General features: G+C 49.2%; 1 protein-coding gene across 1 annotated transcript; it reads left to right on the top strand.

Moving 5' to 3' along the window:
* The first annotated feature begins 758 nt into the window (after nt 1-758).
* LOC139390090 (transmembrane protein 175) lies at nt 759-21,766 on the top strand. Its single transcript, XM_071137234.1, has 11 exons — nt 759-1,085; nt 1,785-1,823; nt 1,975-2,072; nt 5,848-5,899; nt 10,757-10,792; nt 12,634-12,717; nt 14,502-14,666; nt 16,217-16,295; nt 18,124-18,259; nt 18,410-18,574; nt 18,775-21,766. The coding sequence occupies exons 1-11, from the start codon at nt 885-887 to the stop codon at nt 19,283-19,285; spliced, it is 1,566 nt and encodes a 521-aa protein (XP_070993335.1). The 5' UTR covers nt 759-884; the 3' UTR covers nt 19,286-21,766.
* The last annotated feature ends 562 nt before the right edge of the window (nt 21,767-22,328 follow it).

The following is a 22,328-nucleotide window of genomic DNA, read 5'->3' on the forward strand; positions in this document are numbered from 1 at the left end:
CAAACACTGTCATCTCTGTTATCTTGGTTGTGTATATGTTACAGTGTGTTTCTCTACACTGACATACAGCTCTCTGTGAGAGAGTTTTTTTTTAACCTCTTAAAGACAGGAAACTGTCACATCAGACAGGAGAAAAACTAAGGAGATGTGAGTGGCTGATGTGAAAACTAGATATTTAATTACTAAGGGTCAACTAGGGCCCACAAGGCTCTAGTCAAAAGGATTGCTCGAACGCATTTTGCTACCACCGCAATAACATCTGCTAAACACGTGTATATAGAGCGCCATTTGAGAGACACACACACACCTGGACTAGTGAGGTCATCACTGACCATTCATCACTAAGTCATTGGTCATATCTCAGAAGAAAATGCTCTGTCATAAGCTAATGTGGTGTTTGGTTCCTTAGACGTTTTTGTGTGATCTGGTCTTCTGCAGTTTGACTGCAATAAAGATCACCTGGAACGCACCCAAAATGATGGGATCAAAAGGATGAATAGACTACATGTCTGGCGGTTTGAAGCACGTCTATAACGTACGCATAAGCATATTGTTTATTTCATACACATTTTTATCTTTAAATTATGTAGTAGCCTTTTGGCCAACGCACATGCGGAGTGTTTTTATCACTTCCTGCCAGCTACGTTAGGTTAATCACTTCCTTGAAGAGTTCTGATTTGAGGATTCGTTTATCTCAAATCATGCTTCTGCGCAGTACTTCCCAAGGCTGCCTTGCCATTAAACGGGCTCTTCCGGTATCTTCACGATCTCACTCAGCTCAGCTGTCATTCTTATTTGCAAACAAAGATCCCGTGCTCGGATGTTTGCAGCTCCGCCGCCCGTCCACCCCGTTTGTCACTTGAATCGTGCTGTTACCGGATAAAATGGGAGAAAACGGCGACACCGAGATCATAGAGCATCACGTTGACGAGGAGATGGAGAAGAAGAGGATATTAAGAAGTCATGGCTCTTCGTTCATGGAGAGTGTTACACCGTCGGAGAGGGATGGACACAGTAGTACGCAGTCTTCCCACCGGCTGCTGGCATACAGTGACGCGCTCATCTCAATCATAGCCACTGTTATGGTAGGTAGGGAGAGGCAGGGACCTTTTAATAAACTCTGTGGACATAATGTGCATTTCTAGCTTGGTAGCAGTCTATTAACTATCGATATCAAATCAATTACAAGAGGGGCTATGTCAACTCCTAAACCCTCACATTTCCAGAATAGGGTGAACATGGCAGCCATTAGCCATGTTTCCATCCAATTGGTGACAGATTTTCATGCGAATATTCAAAAATACGCATAAAAACAATGAACATTTTCCCTCCAGAGATGTTTCCATCAAATTAACCTGTTGTGAATTAAAAGCGTGTGCGTGATGACGTAGTGCACATAACTTTTGCGTTTCGATTCCCATGTCAATGAAATGTGTTTCTATCGCATTTTCAACTCTACTGATGGTTTTGTCACGACATGTTGCGTTATATAGAGAATGTGCCCACTCGGATCTTGGTACATGTCTAGCTAGCTTGATTTGATTGTTATTATTTGTCAAGCGGCAGCCAAGCGTCGATCATCATGTCACCTGAATAAGACCCTCGATATTTATTGAAATGGAGCAACAAGCTAATCACCGTTGGACTATTTAAAAACATTTTTATTTTAATGTTTATCCTTAACTCTGCATTGTTGGAAAATTACCCGTATGTACGTATTTCACTGTTGTGTACGAAGCATGTGACAAATACAACTAGATTTGATGTTATCTATGTATCTGCAGATATTACCTGTTGCACACACAAAGGTCCAAGATAACGAGGTAGGTGAACCTGGTTAGTTACGCTATAATATATATGTAGGCTAATAACGTGATAACATGTATAGAATATGACCAATAATATATTCTGAAAATTGATACAGAAACATCTGATGAAACGCTTGAATAAAAAGTATCTCTGTCTGTCTGGTAGGAATTGAAGGAGAGTCTGCAGGTTCTGCTCACCACTAAGATAGCTGTGTACCTGATGACCTTCCTCATAGTGACCGTAGCATGGGCTGCTCATATCAGGTAAGGTCATAGGTCATGATTATCATATGCCCTGTTCAAATAAACCATTTGTTTCTTGAGGTAAGCACAAAGTTAGCCTATATTGATTGGATAGGTGTAAGCAAGTGTAACGGATGTGAAACGGCTAGCTTAGTTAGCGGTGCTGCGCGCTAAATAGCGTTTCAATCGGTGACGTCACTTGCTCTGAGACCTTGAAGTAGTAGTTCCCCTTTGCTCTGCAAGGGCAGTGGCTTTTGTGGAGCGATGGGTAACGATGCATCGAGGGTGACTGTTGTTGATGTGTGCAGAGGGTCCCTGGTTCGCGCCCGGGTATGGGGCGAGGGGACGGTCTAAAGTTATACTGTTACATAACTAGTTTCACTAATCAAACTCATTTAGATTGGATAAAGTAAGATGGCGCTGGAGCAGAAGGCAGATGTTTTACGTCCCCCCCCCCCAACTGTTTTTTTGTTTGTTTGTAACTTAGTTTTTTTTATTTTTTATTTTGTACATAATGTTGCCGCTACCATCTCTTATGACTGAAAATAACTTCTAGACATCAGGACTGCGATTACTCACCACGGACTAGCAGAATAATTTTTCTTCTTTCACAACTCTGACGAGGCGGAGGATATACGGCTCCTTCGGGAACAGGCCACGACCTCCATGATCTGCGTAAAGAGGGGCCGGAGAGCGGGCTGCCTCCTGAGAATTCGAATGCGGGCGAATGAAACCCCACTTCCCTCAATTCTGCTATTCTGCATGATATCTAAGGAAGTGTCGAGCTATTCCTCGCCTGAGGTAGAGTATCTCATGATAAGCTGTAAACCACACTACCTACCGAGAGACTTTTCATATGTATTCTTTGTAGCTGTTACATACCCCCACAGTCAGAGGTTGGCACTAAGACAACATTGAATGAGCAGTATTCCGCCATAAGCAAACAAGAAAACGTTCACCCAGAGGCGGCGCTCCTAGTAGCAGGGGACTTTAATGCAGGGAAACTTAAATCCGTTTTACCAAATTTCTATCAGCATGTTAAATGTGTATGGACCACCTCTACTCCACACACAGAGACGCATACAAAGCTCTCCCTCGCCCTCCATTTTGCAAATCTGACCATAATGCCATCCTCCTGATTCCTGCTGACAAGCAACAATTAAAGCAGGAAACACCAGTGGCCAGATCAATAAAAAAGTGGTCAGATGAAGCAGATGCTAAGCTACAGGACTGTTTTTGTAGCACAGACTGGAATATGTTCTGGGATTCCTCCAATGGCCTTGAGGAGTACACCACATCAGTCATTGGCTTCGTCAATAAAGCATTGATGACGTCGTCCCCACAGTGACTGCACGTACATACCCCAACCAGAAGCCATGGATTACAGGCAACATTCGCACTGCTAAAGGCTAGAGCTGCCGCTTTCAAGGAGCGGGACTCTAACCCGGAAGCTTATAAGAAATCCCGCTATGCCCTCTGACGAACCATCCAACAGGCAAAGCGTCAATACAGGACTAAGATCAAATCATACTAGCTCCGACACTCGTCGGATGTGGCAGGGCTTGTAAACTATTACAGACTACAAAGGGAAGCACAGACGGGAGCTGCCCAGTGACAAGAGCCTACCAGATGAGCTAAACTACTTCTATGCTCGCTTCGAGGCAAATAACACTGAAACATGCATGAGATCACCAGCTGTACCGGACGATTGTGTGATCACGCTCTCCGCAACCGATGTGAGTAAGACCTTTAGACTGGTCAACATTCACAAGGACGCAGGGCCAGACGGATTACCAGGACGTGTACTGTGAGCATGCGCTGACCAACTATCAAGTGTCTTCTCTGATATTTTCAGCGACAACGACAAGACAGCCTATAGGCAGGAGACCAGAGGCCTGGCCGTGTGGTGCCAGGACAACAACCTCTCCCTCCATGTGATCAAGACAAAGGAAATGATTGTGGACTACAGGAAAAGGAGGACCGAGCACACCCCCCATTCTCATTGACGAGGCTGCAGTGGAGCAGGTTGAGAGCTTCAAGTTCCTTGGTGTCCACATCACCAACAAACTAACATGGTCCAAGCACACCAAGACAGTTGTGAAGAGGGCATGACAAAACCTATTCCCCTTCAGAAGACTGAAAATATTTGGCATGGGTTCTCAGATCCTCAAAAGGTTCTACAGCTGCACCATAGAGAGCTTCCTGACTGGTTGCATCGCCGCCTGGTATGGCAACTGCTCGACCTCCGACCGCAAGGCACTACCGAGGGTAGAGTGAACAGCCCAGTACATCACTGGGGCCAAGCTTCCTGCCATCCAGGACCTCTATACCAGGCGGTGTCAGAGGAAGGCTCTAAAAGTTGTCAGACTCCAGCCACCCTAGCCATAGACTGTTCTCTGTCACCGCACGGCAAGCGGTACCGGGGCGCCAAGTCTGGGTCCAAGAGGCTTCTAAACAGCTTCTACCCCCAAGCCATAAGACTACTGAACATCTAGTCAAATGGCTCCCCAGACTATTTGTACTGCCCCCTCTCCACACCACTGCCACTCTCTGTTGTCATCTATGCATAGTCACTTTAATAACTCTACCTACATGTACATACTAACTCAACTAACCGGTGCCCCTGCACATTGACTCTGTATCGCTACCCCCTGTATATAGCCTCCACATTGACTCTGTATCGGTACCCCCTGTATATAGCCTCCACATTGACTCTGTACCAGTACCCCCTGTATATATTGTTATTTTTCACTGCTGCTCTTTAATTACTTGTTACTTTTATCTCTTATTCTTATCTGTATTTTTTTTTAAACTGCGTTGTTGGTTAGGGGCTCGTCAGTAAGCATTTTCACGGTGAGGTCTACTACACCTGTTGTATTCAGCATTTCACGGTGAGGTCTACTACACCTGTTGTATTCAGCATTTCACGGTGAGGTCTACTACACCTGTTGTATTCAGCATTTCACTGTGAGGTCTACTACACCTGTTGTATTCAGCATTTCACGGTGAGGTCTACTACACCTGTTGTATTCAGCATTTCACTGTGAGGTCTACTACACCTGTTGTATTCAGCATTTCACTGTGAGGTCTACTACACCTGTTGTATTCAGCATTTCACTGTAAGGTCTACTACACCTGTTGTATTCAGCATTTCACTGTGAGGTCTACTACACCTGTTGTATTCAGCATTTCACTGTGAGGTCTACTACACCTGTTGTATTCAGCATTTCACGGTGAGGTCTACTACACCTGTTGTATTCAGCATTTCACTGTGAGGTCTACTACACCTGTTGTATTCAGCATTTCACTGTGAGGTCTACTACACCTGTTGTATTCAGCATTTCACTGTAAGGTCTACTACACCTGTTGTATTCAGCATTTCACTGTGAGGTCTACTACACCTGTTGTATTCAGCATTTCACTGTGAGGTCTACTACACCTGTTGTATTCAGCATTTCACTGTGAGGTCTACTACACCTGTTGTATTCAGCATTTCACTGTGAGGTCTACTACACCTGTTGTATTCAGCATTTCACTGTGAGGTCTACTACACCTGTTATATTCAGCATTTCACTGTGAGGTCTACTACACCTGTTGTATTCAGCATTTCACGGTGAGGTCTACTACACCTGTTGTATTCGGCGCATGTGACTAATAAAATGTTATTTTATTTGAGATTTGTGATAACTTGAAGGAAGGAAGGAAGGAAGGACTGACTGCTGCGTTAAATAGTATCATGTCTGACCATTCAGAGATGCTCTGATGGTCACGTCTTTCTCTCTCTGTGTTTTTACAGGTTATTTCAAGTCATTGAACGTATTGATGACTGCCTTGCACTTCTCAACCTAGTAAGAACTACTGGTTCTCAAAACCACACCACACCACCCTGCAGCACACCACACCACCCTGCAGCACACCACACCACACCACACCACCCTGCACCACACCACCCTGCAGCACACCACACCACATCGCACCACACCACCCTGCAGCACACCACCCTGCAGCACACCACCCTGCAGCACATCACACCACACCACCCTGCAGCACACCACCCTGCAGCACACCACATCACACCACACCACCCTGCAGCACACCACCCTGCACCACACCACCCTGCACCACACCACCCTGCACCACACCACATCACTCTGCAGCACACCACACCACCCTGCACCACACCACCCTGCAGCACACCACACCACCCTGCAGCACACCACACCACATCACTCTGCAGCACACCACACCACTCTGCAGCACACCACACCACTCTGCACCACACCACCCTGCAGCACACCACACCACTCTGCAGCACACCACACCACTCTGCAGCACACCACACCACTCTGCAGCACACCACACCACCCTGCAGCACACCACATCACACCACCCTGCAGCACACCACATCACACCACCCTGCAGCACACCACACCACTCTGCAGCACACCACACCACCCTGCAGCACACCACACCACTCTGCACCACAGCACACCACACCACCCTGCAGCACACCACAGCACACCACACCACCCTGCAGCACACCACACCACCCTGCAGCACACCACATCCCACCACACCACCCTGCAGCACACCACACCACCCTGCAGCACACCACACCACCCTGCAGCACACCACCCTGCAGCACACCACACCACAACGCAGCACACCACAGCACACCACACCACCCTGCAGCACACCACACCACTCTGCAGCACACCACACCACCCTGCAGCACACCACATCACACCACCCTGCAGCACACCACATCACACCACCCTGCAGCACACCACACCACTCTGCAGCACACCACACCACCCTGCAGCACACCACACCACTCTGCACCACAGCACACCACACCACCCTGCAGCACACCACAGCACACCACACCACCCTGCAGCACACCACACCACCCTGCAGCACACCACATCCCACCACACCACCCTGCAGCACACCACACCACCCTGCAGCACACCACACCACCCTGCAGCACACCACACCACCCCGCAGCACACCACCCCACAGCACACCACCCTGCAGCACACCACACCACAACGCAGCACACCACAGCACACCACACCACCCTGCAGCACACCACCCCACACCACCCTGCAGCACACCACACCACCCTGCAGCACAGCACATCACACCACACCACCCTGCAGCACACCACACCACCCTACAGCACACCACACCGCCCTGCACCACACCACACCACCCTGCAGCACAGCACACCACACCGCCCTGCAGCACACCACACCGCCCTGCAGCACAGCACACCACCCTGCAGCACATCACACCACACCACCCTGCAGCACACCACACCACCCTGCAGCACATCACACCACCCTGCAACACACCACATCACCCTGCAACACACCACACCACCCTGCAGCACATCACACCACACCACCCTGCAACACACCACACCACCCTGCACCACACCACACCACCCTGCAGCACACCACACCACCCTGCAACACACCACATCACCCTGCAACACACCACACCACCCTGCAGCACATCACACCACACCACCCTGCAGCACACCACACCACCCTGCAGCACACCACCCTGCAGCACACCACACCACACCACCCTGCAACACACCACACCACACCACCCTGCAGCACACCACATCGCACCACCCTGCAACACACCACATCACACCACACCACCCTGCAGCACACCACCCTGCAGCACACCACATCGCACCACCCTGCAACACACCACAGCACACCACACCACCCTGCAGCACACCACACCACCCTGCAGCACACCACATCCCACCACACCACCCTGCAGCACACCACACCACCCTGCAGCACACCACACCACCCTGCAGCACACCACCCCACAGCACACCACACCACCCTGCAGCACACCACACCACAACGCAGCACACCACAGCACACCACACCACCCTGCAGCACACCACACCACTCTGCAGCACACCACACCACCCTGCAGCACACCACATCACACCACCCTGCAGCACACCACACCACACCACTCTGCAGCACACCACACCACTCTGCAGCACACCACACCACCCTGCAGCACACCACATCACACCACCCTGCAGCACACCACAGCACACCACACCACCCTGCAGCACACCACACCACCCTGCAGCACACCACATCCCACCACACCACCCTGCAGCACACCACACCACCCTGCAGCACACCACACCACCCTGCAGCACACCACCCCACAGCACACCACACCACCCTGCAGCACACCACACCACAACGCAGCACACCACAGCACACCACACCACCCTGCAGCACACCACACCACTCTGCAGCACACCACACCACCCTGCAGCACACCACATCACACCACCCTGCAGCACACCACATCACACCACCCTGCAGCACACCACACCACTCTGCAGCACACCACACCACCCTGCAGCACACCACACCACTCTGCACCACAGCACACCACACCACCCTGCAGCACACCACAGCACACCACACCACCCTGCAGCACACCACACCACCCTGCAGCACACCACATCACACCACACCACCCTGCAGCACACCACACCACCCTGCAGCACACCACACCACCCTGCAGCACACCACACCACCCCGCAGCACACCACCCCACAGCACACCACCCTGCAGCACACCACACCACAACGCAGCACACCACAGCACACCACACCACCCTGCAGCACACCACCCCACACCACCCTGCAGCACACCACACCACCCTGCAGCACAGCACATCACACCACACCACCCTGCAGCACACCACACCACCCTACAGCACACCACACCGCCCTGCACCACACCACACCACCCTGCAGCACATCACACCACACCACCCTGCAGCACACCACACCGCCCTGCAGCACAGCACACCACCCTGCAGCACATCACACCACACCACCCTGCAGCACACCACACCACCCTGCAGCACAGCACACCACCCTGCAACACACCACATCACCCTGCAACACACCACACCACCCTGCAGCACATCACACCACACCACCCTGCAACACACCACACCACCCTGCACCACACCACACCACCCTGCAGCACACCACACCACCCTGCAACACACCACATCACCCTGCAACACACCACACCACCCTGCAGCACATCACACCACACCACCCTGCAGCACACCACACCACCCTGCAGCACACCACCCTGCAGCACACCACACCACACCACCCTGCAACACACCACACCACACCACCCTGCAGCACACCACATCGCACCACCCTGCAACACACCACATCACACCACACCACCCTGCAGCACACCACCCTGCAGCACACCACATCGCACCACCCTGCAACACACCACACCACCCTGCAGCACACCACACCACCCTGCAGCACACCACACCACCCTGCAACACACCACATCACCCTGCAACACACCACACCACCCTGCAGCACATCACACCACACCACCCTGCAGCACACCACACCACCCTGCAGCACACCACACCACCCTGCAACACACCACATCACCCTGCAACACACCACACCACCCTGCAGCACATCACACCACACCACCCTGCAACACACCACACCACACCACCCTGCAGCACACCACATCACACCACCCTGCAGCACACCACATCACACCACCCTGCAGCACACCACACCACACCACCCTGCAGCACACCACATCACACCACACCACCCTGCAGCACACCACCCTGCAGCACACCACCCTGCAGCACACCACACCACACCACCCTGCAACACACCACATCACACCACACCACCCTGCAGCACACCACCCTGCAGCACACCACATCGCACCACCCTGCAACACACCGCACCACCCTGCAACACACCACACCACCCTGCAACACACCACACCACCCTGCAACACACCACACCACCCTGCAACACACCACACCACCCTGCAACACACCACACCACCCTGCAGCACACCACACATAATGGCTCAATATACCTCTCTTATATTGTGTGCCCACTTGGGGACATGAACCGTCAGGATACAGCATCAAAGCACTGGGCCAGTTGGTTAGGATATAGCATCAAAGCACCGGGCCAGTTGGTCATGATGTAGCATCAAAGCACTGGGCCAGTTGGTCAGGGTATAGCATCAAAGCACTGGGCCAGTTGGTCAGGGTATAGCATCAAAGCACTGGGCCAGTTGGTCAGGGTATAGCATCAAAGCACTGGGCCAGTTGGTCAGGATACAGCATCAAAGCACTGGGCCAGTTGGTCAGGATACAGCATCAAAGCACTGGGCCAGTTGGTCAGGATATAGCATCAAAGCACTGGGCCAGTTGGTCAGGATACAGCATCAAAGCACTGGGCCAGTTGGTCAGGATTGGTCAGGATACAGCATCAAAGCACTGGGCCAGTTGGTCAGGATATAGCATCAAAGCACTGGGCCAGTTGGTCAGGATATAGCATCAAAGCACTGGGCCAGTTGGTCAGGGTATAGCATCAAAGCACTGGGCCAGTTGGTCAGGGTATAGCATCAAAGCACTGGGCCAGTTGGTCAGGGTATAGCATCAAGCCACTTGGTCAGGATATAACACCAAAGCACCGGGCCAGTTGGTCAGGATATAGGACATGTCCTTTCATTAATAACTCACTAAAACAGTTTCACTTCTGTCATTGTAACGGTGGTATGATTCACCATGTAGTGAAGCCATGTGTTTTACTGTGGTCTAAACCTTCCCTTTTTCTCTTCTAGGCTTGTATGATGTTGATCACCTTTCTGCCATACACAGTGAGTCTGAATCGGGCTAGATCAGTCAGGGGGGATGTGAACTTTACACTGACTGACCGATAGGGCCGAGACCCGTATCATCAGTCAGGGGAGGGGTGTGAACTTTACACTGACTGACCGATAGGGCCTAGACCATACCTGTATCATCAGTCAGGGGAGGGATGTGAACTTTACACTGACTGACCGATAGGGCCTAGACCATACCCGTATCATCAGTCAGGGGAGGGATGTGAACTTTACACTGACTGACCGATAGGGCCGAGACCATACACGTATCATCAGTCAGGGGAGGGATGTGAACTTTACACTGACTGACCGATAGGGCCGAGACCATACCCGTATCATCAGTCAGGGGGGGATGTGAACTTTACACTGACTGACCGATAGGGCCTAGACCATACCCGTATCATCAGTCAGGGGGGGATGTGAACTTTACACTGACTGACCGATAGGGCCGAGACCATACGCGTATCATCAGTCAGGGGAGGGATGTGAACTTTACACTGACTGACCGATAGGGCCCGAGACCATACCCGTATCTTCAGTCAGGGGAGGGATGTGAACTTTACACTGACTGACCGATAGGGCCGAGACCCGTATCATCAGTCAGGGGGGGATGTGAACTTTACACTGACTGACCGATAGGGCCGAGACCATACCCGTATCATCAGTCAGGGGAGGGATGTGAACTTTACACTGACTGACCGATAGGGCCCGAGACCATACCCGTATCATCAGTCAGGGGAGGGATGTGAACTTTACACTGACTGACCGATAGGGTCGAGACCATACCCGTATCATCAGTCAGGGGGGGATGTGAACTTTACACTGACTGACCGATAGGGCCGAGACCCGTATCATCAGTCGGGGGGATGTGAACTTTACACTGACTGGGCCGAGACTCGTATCATCAGTCAGGGGAGGGGTGTGAACTTTACACTGACTGACCGATATGGCCTAGACCATACCCGTATCATCAGTCAGGGGAGGGATGTGAACTTTACACTGACTGACCGATAGGGCCGAGACCATACCCGTATCATCAGTCAGGGGAGGGATGTGAACTTTACACTGACTGACCGATAGGGCCGAGACCCGTATCATTATATTTTGTCCATGGCAAAAAACATGAAGCAGACAAAACTCGTTGGTCCTTTTAAAAAGCTGCGGTATGTAGTGTGTGTGTGTGTGTGTGTGTGTGTGTGTGTGTGTGTGTGTAGCCTGGATAATAAATGCATGTAACTGTGGATGACAACGTGTTTGTTACCGACATCAAGGCCGTTTTTCCTTAAACAAGTTAAATCTGCTTTGTGTTTTGTATCGCGATACTGGTATGGTCCCGACTCTACTGACTGGCTGGTATGGTCCCGGCTCTACTGACTGACTGGTATGGTCCCGGCTCTACTGACTGGCTGGTTGACTGGCTGGTATGGTCACGGCCCTACTGACTGACTGGTATGGTCACGGCCCTACTGACTGGTTGACTGGCTGGTATGGTCCCGGCCCTACTGACTGACTGGTATGGTCCCGACTCTACTGACTGGCTGGTATGGTCCCGACTCTACTGACTGACTGGTATGGTCACGGCCCTACTGACTGACTGACTGGTATGGTCATGGCCCTACTGACTGACTGACTGGTATGGTCACGGCCCTACTGACTGACTGACTGGTATGGTCATGGCCCTACTGACTGACTGACTGGTATGGTCCCGGCCCTACTGACTGACTACCTGGCTGACTGGTAGGAAATGTGTCATCAGATTAAATGGGGAGTTGCTGTCTGAACTTGTTCAATAAGAACACAGTCCCTCTTTACACATCATTTGTTTTCCTCTGCAGTTCTCCCTCATGGCGACGTTTCCTGAGAACATCTTGGGAATCCTCCTGTTCTGTGCCTGCGTCATGGTGTTAGGCTTCATTCAGGTGAGGATACGCTGTGTGTGTGTGTGTGTGTGTGTGTGTGTGTAATTTCTTAACTCGCAACCTTCCGCATCATTACATGTTGTTTTTCTTGGTGTAATTACACAGTCAAACTATGGTTGAATCCCTTACCTCCCTCCCCTCTACTTCCCTCCTTACCTCCCTCCCTCCTTCCCTCCCTCCCTCTCTACCTCCCTCCTTCCCTCCCCTCTACTTCCCTCCTTCCCTCACTCCCCTCCCCTCTACTTCCCACCTTCCCTCTCCTCTACTTCCCTCCTTACCTCCCTCCTCTCCCCTCTACTTCCCTCACTCCCTCCCTCTACTTCCCTCCTTCCCTCCCTCTACTTCCCTCCCTCCCTCCCCTCCCCTCTACTTCCCTCCTTACCTCCCTCCCTCTCTACTTCCCTCTCCTCTACTTCCCTCCTTCCCTCCCTCCCCTCCTCTACTTCCCTCCTTCCCTCCCTCCCCTCCCCTCTACTTCCCTCCTTCCCTCCTTCCCTCACTCCCTCCCTCTACTTCCCTCCTTCCCTCCCTCTACTTCCCTCCTTACCTCCCTCCCTCCTTCCCTCCCTCTACTTCCCTCCTTACCTCCCTCCCTCTCTACTTCCCTCCCTCCCCTCCCTCTCTACTTCCCTCCTTCCCTCCCTCCCTCTACTTCCCTCCTTACCTCCCTTCCCTCTACTTCCCTCCTTACCTCCCTTCCCTCTACTTCCCTCCTTACCTCCCTCCCTCCCTCTCTACTCTACTCCTTACCTCCCCTCTACTTCCCACCTTCCCTCCCCTCCTTACCTCCCTCCCTCCCTCCCTTCCCTCCTTCCCTCCCTCCCTCTCTACTTCCCACCTTCCCTCCCTCCCCTCCCTCCCTCCCTACCTCCCTCCCTCTCTACTTCCCTCCCCTCTACTTCCCTCTCTCCCCTCTACTTCCCACCTTCCCTCCCTCCCCTCTACTTCCCTCCTTACCTCCCTTCCCTCCTTACCTCCCTCCCCTCTACTTCCCACCTTCCCTCCCTCCCCTCTACTTCCTCCCTTCCCTCCTTACCTCCCTCCCCTCTACTTCCCACCTTCTCTCCCTCCCCTCTACTTCTCTCCCCTCTACTTCTCTCCTTCCCTCTACTTCTCTCCTTCTCTCCCTCCCCTCTACTTCTCTCCCCTCTCCTTCTCTCCCTTCCCTCTACTTCCCACCTTCTCTCCCTCCCCTCTACTTCTCTCCCCTCTACTTCTCTCCTTCCCTCTACTTCTCTCCTTCTCTCCCTTCCCTCTACATCCCACCTTCCCTCCCCTCTACTTCCCTCCCTCCCCTCTACTTCTCTCCTTACCTCCCTCCCTCTACTTCCCTCCCCTCCTTCCCTCTACTTCCCTTCTACTTCCCTACCCTCTACTCCTTCCCTCCCCTCTACTTCCACCCCCCCTCTACTTCCCTTCTTCCCTCCCCCCTCTACTTCCCTCCCTCCCCTCTACTTCCCCCCCCTCTACTTCCTCCCCTCTACTTCCCTCCCTCCCCTCTACTTCCTCCCCCTGCCCTCTACTTCCTCCCCTCTACTTCCCTCGCTCCCCTCTACTTCCCTCGCTCCCCTCTACTTCCCTCGCTCCCCTCTACTTCCCTCGCTCCCCTCTACTTCCCTCGCTCCCCTCTACTTCCTCCCCTCTACTTCCCTCCCTCCCCTCTACTTCCCTCGCTCCCCTCTACTTCCTCCCCTCTACTTCCCTTCCTCCCCTCTACTCCTCCCCCCCTCCTTCCTCCCCTCCCTCTACTTCCCTCGCTCCCCTCTACTTCCCTCCCTCCCCAGGCTGTTATAGTGGTGTACGGCTTCAGCCGCCCGTTCCTGCTCAACGACCAGATCCAGGTGTCGGAGAACCAGGTGTTCTATAAACATCACATCCTGAAGGTCATCATGAGGGTCCCCATCATGTGCTTCTTCGCCAGTATCTTCTCATTCATCTTCTTTCAGATGGTAAGTCGGTCGTCTTCTCTTTTTGTTTTCTCAGCTTCTCCCTTTTCCTCCTCTCTCCTCTGGGACTAAAAAGTGAGGTGTGTGTATTGTTAGAATTATTGCCCCAGTGAGAGTGTGTATTGTTAGAATTATTGCCCCAGTGAGAGTGTGTATTGTTAGAACTATTGCCCCAGTGAGGTGTGTGTATTGTTAGAACTATTGCCCCAGTGAGGTGTGTGTATTGTTAGAACTATTGCCCCAGTGAGAGTGTGTATTGTTAGAACTATTGCCCCAGTGAGAGTGTGTATTGTTAGAACTATTGCCCCAGTGAGAGTGTGTATTGTTAGAACTATTGCCCCAGTGAGGTGTGTGTATTGTTAGAACTATTGCCCCAGTGAGGTGTGTGTATTGTTAGAACTATTGCCCCAGTGAGGTGTGTGTATTGTTAGAACTATTGCCCCAGTGAGAGTGTGTATTGTTAGAATTATTGCCCCAGTGAGGTGTGTGTATTGTTAGAACTATTGCCCCAGTGAGAGTGTGTATTGTTAGAACTATTGCCCCAGTGAGAGTGTGTATTGTTAGAATTATTGCCCCAGTGAGGTGTGTGTATTGTTAGAACTATTGCCCCAGTGAGGTGTGTGTATTGTTAGAATTATTGCCCCAGTGAGAGTGTGTATTGTTAGAACTATTGCCCCAGTGAGGTGTGTGTATTGTTAGAACTATTGCCCCAGTGAGGTGTGTGTATTGTTAGAATTATTGCCTCAGTGAGGTGTGTAGGGTAGGGTTTTGCCCAGTGGGATATCTGTTCTGTATATCTTTTATCAATGTTTTTTTACAGTCTGCTTGTAAACATAATTCATTTAGTAATAATTCAAATAGTCTTAGCCTCTTGTAACAAGATGTTCTCTTCAGTCCCATATCATTACTAACGTTCTCCCGTTGTCTTTCAGTCCCATGTGATCCTAACGTTGTCTTTCAGTCCTAACGTTGTCTTTCAGTCCTAACGTTGTCTTTCAGTCCTAACGTTGTCTTTCAGTCCTAACGTTGTCTTTCAGTCCTAACGTTCTCACGTTGTCTTTCAGTCCCATGTGATCCTAACGTTGTCTTTCAGTCCTAACGTTGTCTTTCAGTCCTAACGTTCTCACGTTGTCTTTCAGTCCCATGTGATCCTAACGTTGTCTTTCAGTCCTAACGTTGTCTTTCAGTCCTAACGTTGTCTTTCAGTCCTAACGTTCTCCCGTTGTCTTTCAGTCCCATGTGATCCTAACGTTGTCTTTCAGTCCCATGTGATCCTAACGTTGTCTTTCAGTCCTAACGTTGTCTTTCAGTCCTAACGTTTTCTTTCAGTCCTAACGTTCTCCCGTTGTCTTTCAGTCCTAACGTTGTCTTTCAGTCCTAACGTTGTCTTTCAGTCCTAACGTTTTCTTTCAGTCCTAACGTTCTCCCGTTGTCTTTCAGTCCTATGTGATCCTAACGTTGTCTTTCAGTCCTAACGTTGTCTTTCAGTCCTAACGTTGTCTTTCAGTCCTAACGTTGTCTTTCAGTCCTAACGTTCTCCCGTTGTCTTTCAGTCCTATGTGATCCTAGCCATCGTAATCTTCCTGCCTTACATCTCCCAGTCTCTAAAATGGTGCCGCAGCAAAGCTATCGGTGAGTATGTTATACATGGATGCCAATTGCTACGTTTAGGTTGAAATAAGGTTGAGATTCTTTATTTATTATTTAGATTGTCAAATGTTGGGTATAAACAAATAACCTAACAGTACATTGAGGTTGAAGACAGACAGACTTTAACTACCGTTAAATCACAATATATTTAATTTGTAAGTTGAAGAGATCTGTTGTGTTCAGGCCAAATATAGAAGGCCCCCAGACTGCTGGATCTGTTGTGTTCAGGACAAATATAGAAAGCCCCCAGACTGCTGGATCTGTTGTGTTCAGGCCAAATATAGAAAGCCCCCAGACTGCTGGATCTGTTGTGTTCAGGACAAATATAGAAAGCCCCCAGACTGCTGGATCTGTTGTGTTCAGGCCAAATATAGAAAGCCCCCAGACTGCTGGATCTGTTGTGTTCAGGCCAAATATAGAAGGCCCCCAGACTGCTGGATCTGTTGTGTTCAGGCCAAATATAGAAAGCCCCCAGACTGCTGGATCTGTTGTGTTCAGGCCAAATGTAGAAGGCCCCAGACTGCTGGATCTGTTGTGTTCAGGCCAAATGTAGAAGGCCCCAGACTGCTGTTCTACACCTGTGTGTTATGCTGACTTTACTTTTGTATATATAGTGTATAGTGTATGTATGTGGACACCCCTTCAAATTAGTTGTTTCGGCTATTTTAGCCACACCCATGCAATCTCCATAGACAAACATTGGCAGTAGAATGGCTTTACTGAAGAGCTCCGTGACTTTCAACGTGGCACTGTCATAGGATGCCACCTTTCAAACAAGTCAGTTCGTCAAATTTCTGCCCTGCTAAAGCTGCCCCCCAGTCAACTGAAATGGGTTTCCATGGCCGAGCAGCATGCCTAAGATCACTATGCACAATGCCAAGTGTCGGCTGGAGTGGTGTAAAGCTCGCCGCCATTGGACTCTGGAGCAGTGGAAACGAGTTCTCTGGAGTGATGAATCACGCTTCACCATCTGGGAGTCCGACAGAGAATCTGGGTTTGGCGGATGCCAGGAGAACGCTACCTGCCCCAATGCATAGTGCCAACTGTAAAGTTTGTTGGAGGAGGAATAATGGTCTCGGGCTGTTTTTCATGGTTCGGGCCCCTTAGTTCCAGTGAAGGGAAGTCTTTACGCTACAGCATACAATATAGACTATTCTGTGCTTCCAACATTGTAGCAACAGTTTGGGGTTTCAGTCAACCAGTTTCAGCATGACAATGCCCCCGTGCACAAAGCTAGATCCATACAGAAATGGTTTGTCGAGATCGGTCTGGAGGAACTTGACTGGCCTGCACAGACCCTGACCTCAACCCCATCAAACACCATTGGGATGAATTGGAACGCAGACTGCGTGCCAGGCCAAATCGCCCAACATCACTAATGCGCTTGTGTCTGAATGGAAGCAAGTCCCAACATCTAGTGGAAAGCCTTCCCAGAAGAGTGAAGGCTGTTATAGCAGCAATGTCCCAACATCTAGTGGAAAGCCTTCCCAGAAGAGTGGAGACTGTTATAGCAGCAATGTTCCAACATCTAGTGGAAAGCCTTCCCAGAAGAGTGAAGGCTGTTATAGCAGCAATGTCCCAACATCTAGTGGAAAGCCTTCCCAGAAGAGTGGAGGCTGTTATAACAGCAATGATCCAACATCTAGTGGAAAAGCCTTCCCAGAAGAGTGGAGGCTGTTATAGCAGCAATGTCCTAACATGGAGGCTGTTACATCACCATATTAATACCGGTGATTTTAGAATGAGATGTTTGACGAGCAGGTGTCCACATACACTACTTGACCAAAAGTATGTGCTGGTTACCCCTCAGGCCAGGTGGAGGAGACGCCTGATTCCATGATGTTTTATACGTACCATCCAAACGAACCCCTCAGCAAGGAGAGGGTGGAGGCCTTCAGCGATGGTGTGTTTGCCATCGTAGCTACTCTACTCATCTTAGACATATGGTCAGTGTTTCTGTTTGGGGTGGCGGGCGGGCGGAGGGGCGGGCAGGAAGATGAATATTGTTGTAATTTAAATGATGCTAATTTGTAAATGTTTATTTAAGCAGGGAGGAGGCCCTGTAAAATAATGATGGTAAAGATGTCTTTCTCCAGCGAGGACAATGTCCCCGACCCAGTGATGGTCCAGAAACAGTATGGTGGCAGTCTGGTGGCTGCCCTGCAGAACTATGGTCCAGAGTACCTGGCCTACTTTGGCTCCTTCGCTACCGTGGCTCTCCTCTGGTTTGTCCATCACTCTCTCTTCCTTCACGTCACCAGGTAATATAGAACAAATTCAATTCATCAAATAAATTTACATTTAAAAAATGTTATATCGTTTTTTTAATATCTGCAGTTGTCAGGTTAAAGGTAAAGAAAATGAGTGTATTGTACATTAGAATTATACTGTTGTGGGAAAGTTTTACTCACAATGACCGTGATGTTTTATTACCTACCTCTGTCTCTGACTCTTCATCCAGGACCACTCGTTTCATGGGCCTCCTCAACACCTTCTCTCTGGCCTTCGTAGGGGGCCTGCCCTTGGCCTACCAGCTGACCCACGAGTTCCCCCGTAACTCCCGCAACGAGCTGGAGGCCATCCAGATCAGCTGCGTCATCATCTTCTTCGCCGGCGTCTTCCAGCTCGCCATCTGGGTGGCGGCGCTGTTCAGCGAACGCGAGACGCTACACCCTTATGTGCGTTACGGCGGTCGTGAGCACGCCTTCATGTTGGCCAAGCTGGCGCTGTACCCGTGCGTGGCCCTGGGGACCTTCTTCCTCACCTGTATTCTCAGTAAATTCAGCGCGTCTATTTTCCACCTGATGGAGATTACGGTGCCGTTTGCTTTCCTGTTGCTGAGGCTGCTGGTCAGAGGCGGGTTGACGCTGCTCCGGCTCATTTTCTGCCCAGATGGGCCGGAGACGAGGAGTGCTCTGGAGGAGGAGGAGGAAGAGGAGGCTAGGATGCCCTTCAATACCATGATCACTTAGTGGTTGTCATTTAGCTCGATGGTCAGTTTGCTCCGGGTCTGTATTCACAAATGTTAGGAGTGCTGATCTAGGCTCAGTTTTGACGGTTATATCATAATGTGTATATATATAATGAATAAGATTATATGGACAAGTGGGTTCCTGATCCTAGATCAGCTTTGTGTGAATACAGGCTCTGGGACCGGGGACGTGGTCTGTCGGACAGATGTACAGTAGCTACAGCTCGTCTTGACCTCTGAAGGGAGAGTTTGAGGTCGATTCCATTTGAACTGCACATTCAGTTTTGTATTGATGAGTCATTTTCTTTTCAAATTGGTTGTAAGTCAAGTGGTCGTTAAAGGAAATGGCACTGAGCCAGAGAAGTGGAGAGTACAACCAATGTCATTGACAGCCCTCCCATTTTTTTAATAATTTGTATCTGACTTCTTGAATAATGGTTTATTGTTTACCGTTGAGAATCTAGTCTGTTTGTGCCAACATTTGCACTCCAAACATGTTTGGCGTGAGGAGGCACAGGGGTCGTGTTAAGAGTTCAGAAGTCTGCATTTTTCACCTGCGTTTTAATATTGAAAGTCACGTTTATTTGTTGTCTGCTTCAATATAGTGATCAGGAACGTGCAGCTATAGATTTCCTTCACAGAAAATACATTAGTGCAACACATTCACAAAATAGCTTAATTTTCATCAGATGACAACAGAAGTATAAATGCTATTTGGCGTAGCAGCCACTCAAGTAAATGAGTTTACAATGAAAAAGTAAGGTATTTGTTTTTGCTAAAACGACGCATGGTCATCAGATTTCAGTTTATCATAGAATGTAGCCAGCTCCTAATGTTTTTCTTCGGGTTAATCATTGTACCGGAGGAAAGTAGCTACGCGGTCAGAGCGCTGTCTGCTGATAAAATGCGCGTTGGTGAATTCTCATCCAAGCGGAGAAGTGCAACAGAAGGACAAAATGAGTCTGATGCCGAGCAGAAATTACAATAAGTAGCATTTTAGAACTGCGTTTCCAAAACGCAACAAGATATCTCACTAAAAATGATATATTTTTTAAAGTCAGTTTAGAACAAATTCTTATTTACTCATGCGTGGTGAACAACGCAGAATTCTGCATTTAACGTGACCCCTGAGGCAAAGGAGTGAAATGTTAGCACCGACTGAATTTTAGGCTAGTTAATTTTGGGGTTTCATTCATTCTGAATATTCATGTCCACTTTCCAACATACAAATAGCAGATAAAATGGAAGTCCTCATATAACACACTGCTCATATTGACCGAGTTTTTAAATTCTATAAATAGTTTTTTTTCCTTCTATAACATGAAAGAATGAGTGAGCAGCATGAATCTGACCAACAGGGTAACTTCACTTTTTTCAGTTCAGAATAATAACCGTCCACAGGAATGTACTCACAATGTGTTGTGTCAGCTCATAATATTGCACTTCTTATTTTACACAATACAAATCCCTATGCTGGGCATACACTACAATACTTCTAAAATCGTAACTTGTAATTGCTCACATTTCCTGATTTTAATAATTTTTTTAAAATTCCCTTTTCACAAATCTTTAATTCCGTCCATGTTCAACCCCAGGATGTGGGTGCTCACGTTACACTGTTATTCCCTAGTGTTTTCTCCATTGTCATAGGGGGAAAAAGTGTCGTAACAAAAACAGCTGATTTATTGGAGTGCACATTATGTGCAGAATAAGGACGTAATATTGGAGTTCATTTTGCATGGCCCCGGTGCGTGGAGATTTCACGTTAAGGACCAATGGAATAAATAATGATGAAACGCTGTTCATCGGGCCACTTAACACCAACTCACCCATTTAAAAAAAGGCAGTTGTGTTTTCTCCACAGCTCCACCAATCAGGCTCCCATCACCTCGGTCCACACCGGGCGTGTTGTTGCGTCCCTCTTCACCGTCTCTTTAGGTCTTACATGCGGCGTTCTCATTGGCCCCTTGCCCAATCGCGTCGTAGAACACTGCTCATACAAGATGCACGACCAACATTTTAAGAAAATGTATCGGGACAGCCAACAGCCGTTGTGTCCTTGACCTCTCAAAACAACCTAGCCCAAGTTCATAGGATTTCAGCCCGATCATGAAAATGTGTAGCGTATGCCTGGCATTAGCTGAAAAGGTCCCATTTTGTAGCATTCTTTCTGCTCAGGCTAGGTTACATTTATTTGATTTACATTTTTTAAATAAATAAAAGAAATGTGAATAGCCATTCTCATCTGTCCAGACAATATGTTGTACTCAGAGTAGATTCATTTCAGAAATTATTTTACATTACTGGGCCATTTAAAATCAAACCATACAATGAAATGAAAGACATGGTTGAAGACAGTGATTTATTTAATATAGATGTGCAATGTTACATTATATTGAAATGTAAAACACGTTTTTTCTTTGCAATATTCTGGATGTGACGTTTCTTTCCCGATAAAAAAAAGTCACAGAGGTCACTGTTATTGCTGCAATACTGTTTTGTGTTTTGATGTTGAAAAAGCACTTTAAATTCAGAATGCTTCAGTGTTATCTGCTTTTTAGAGCTCAAATAAGGAATCAAATGTTCTTAATCCAGAACTAATGTCTTGCATAATTGGTCAGCTGATTGAAGTTCTGGGTCGATGCGTTGTTTAAAATGAGGAGCTGAACCGGAACGAAAAGCTCCACCCCTCTCTCTCTGCAAGCTACTGCTGCTCGTTTTCCCCCATTCCTTCCCGACAAAATACTACAGTAGCAGTTGTTTACGTAGATCCCAAGAGATTAAGCTATACAAGTGTTGTTAACACTGCAAGTCCCCTTTTTAAAAAATCAATAAACTGCTTTAAAAAAAGGCACAATCTGTATTTTTTACATTTTAAATGTAACATACTGATCTTGCATCCATAGCGCCGTCAAGAGAACTGATCCAGGATCAGCACTCGGAGCCTGTATTCTAAGAGAGGACGAGTTCTACACCAAACCAGTTTAGGGGAAAAAAAATGTGCTTCCTTGAAAGGGTTAAACAGGTAAAAGGTGAGAACCTTG

Source organism: Oncorhynchus clarkii, chromosome 30 (genome assembly GCF_045791955.1).
Source record: "Oncorhynchus clarkii lewisi isolate Uvic-CL-2024 chromosome 30, UVic_Ocla_1.0, whole genome shotgun sequence".
NCBI lineage: Eukaryota > Metazoa > Chordata > Actinopteri > Salmoniformes > Salmonidae > Oncorhynchus > Oncorhynchus clarkii.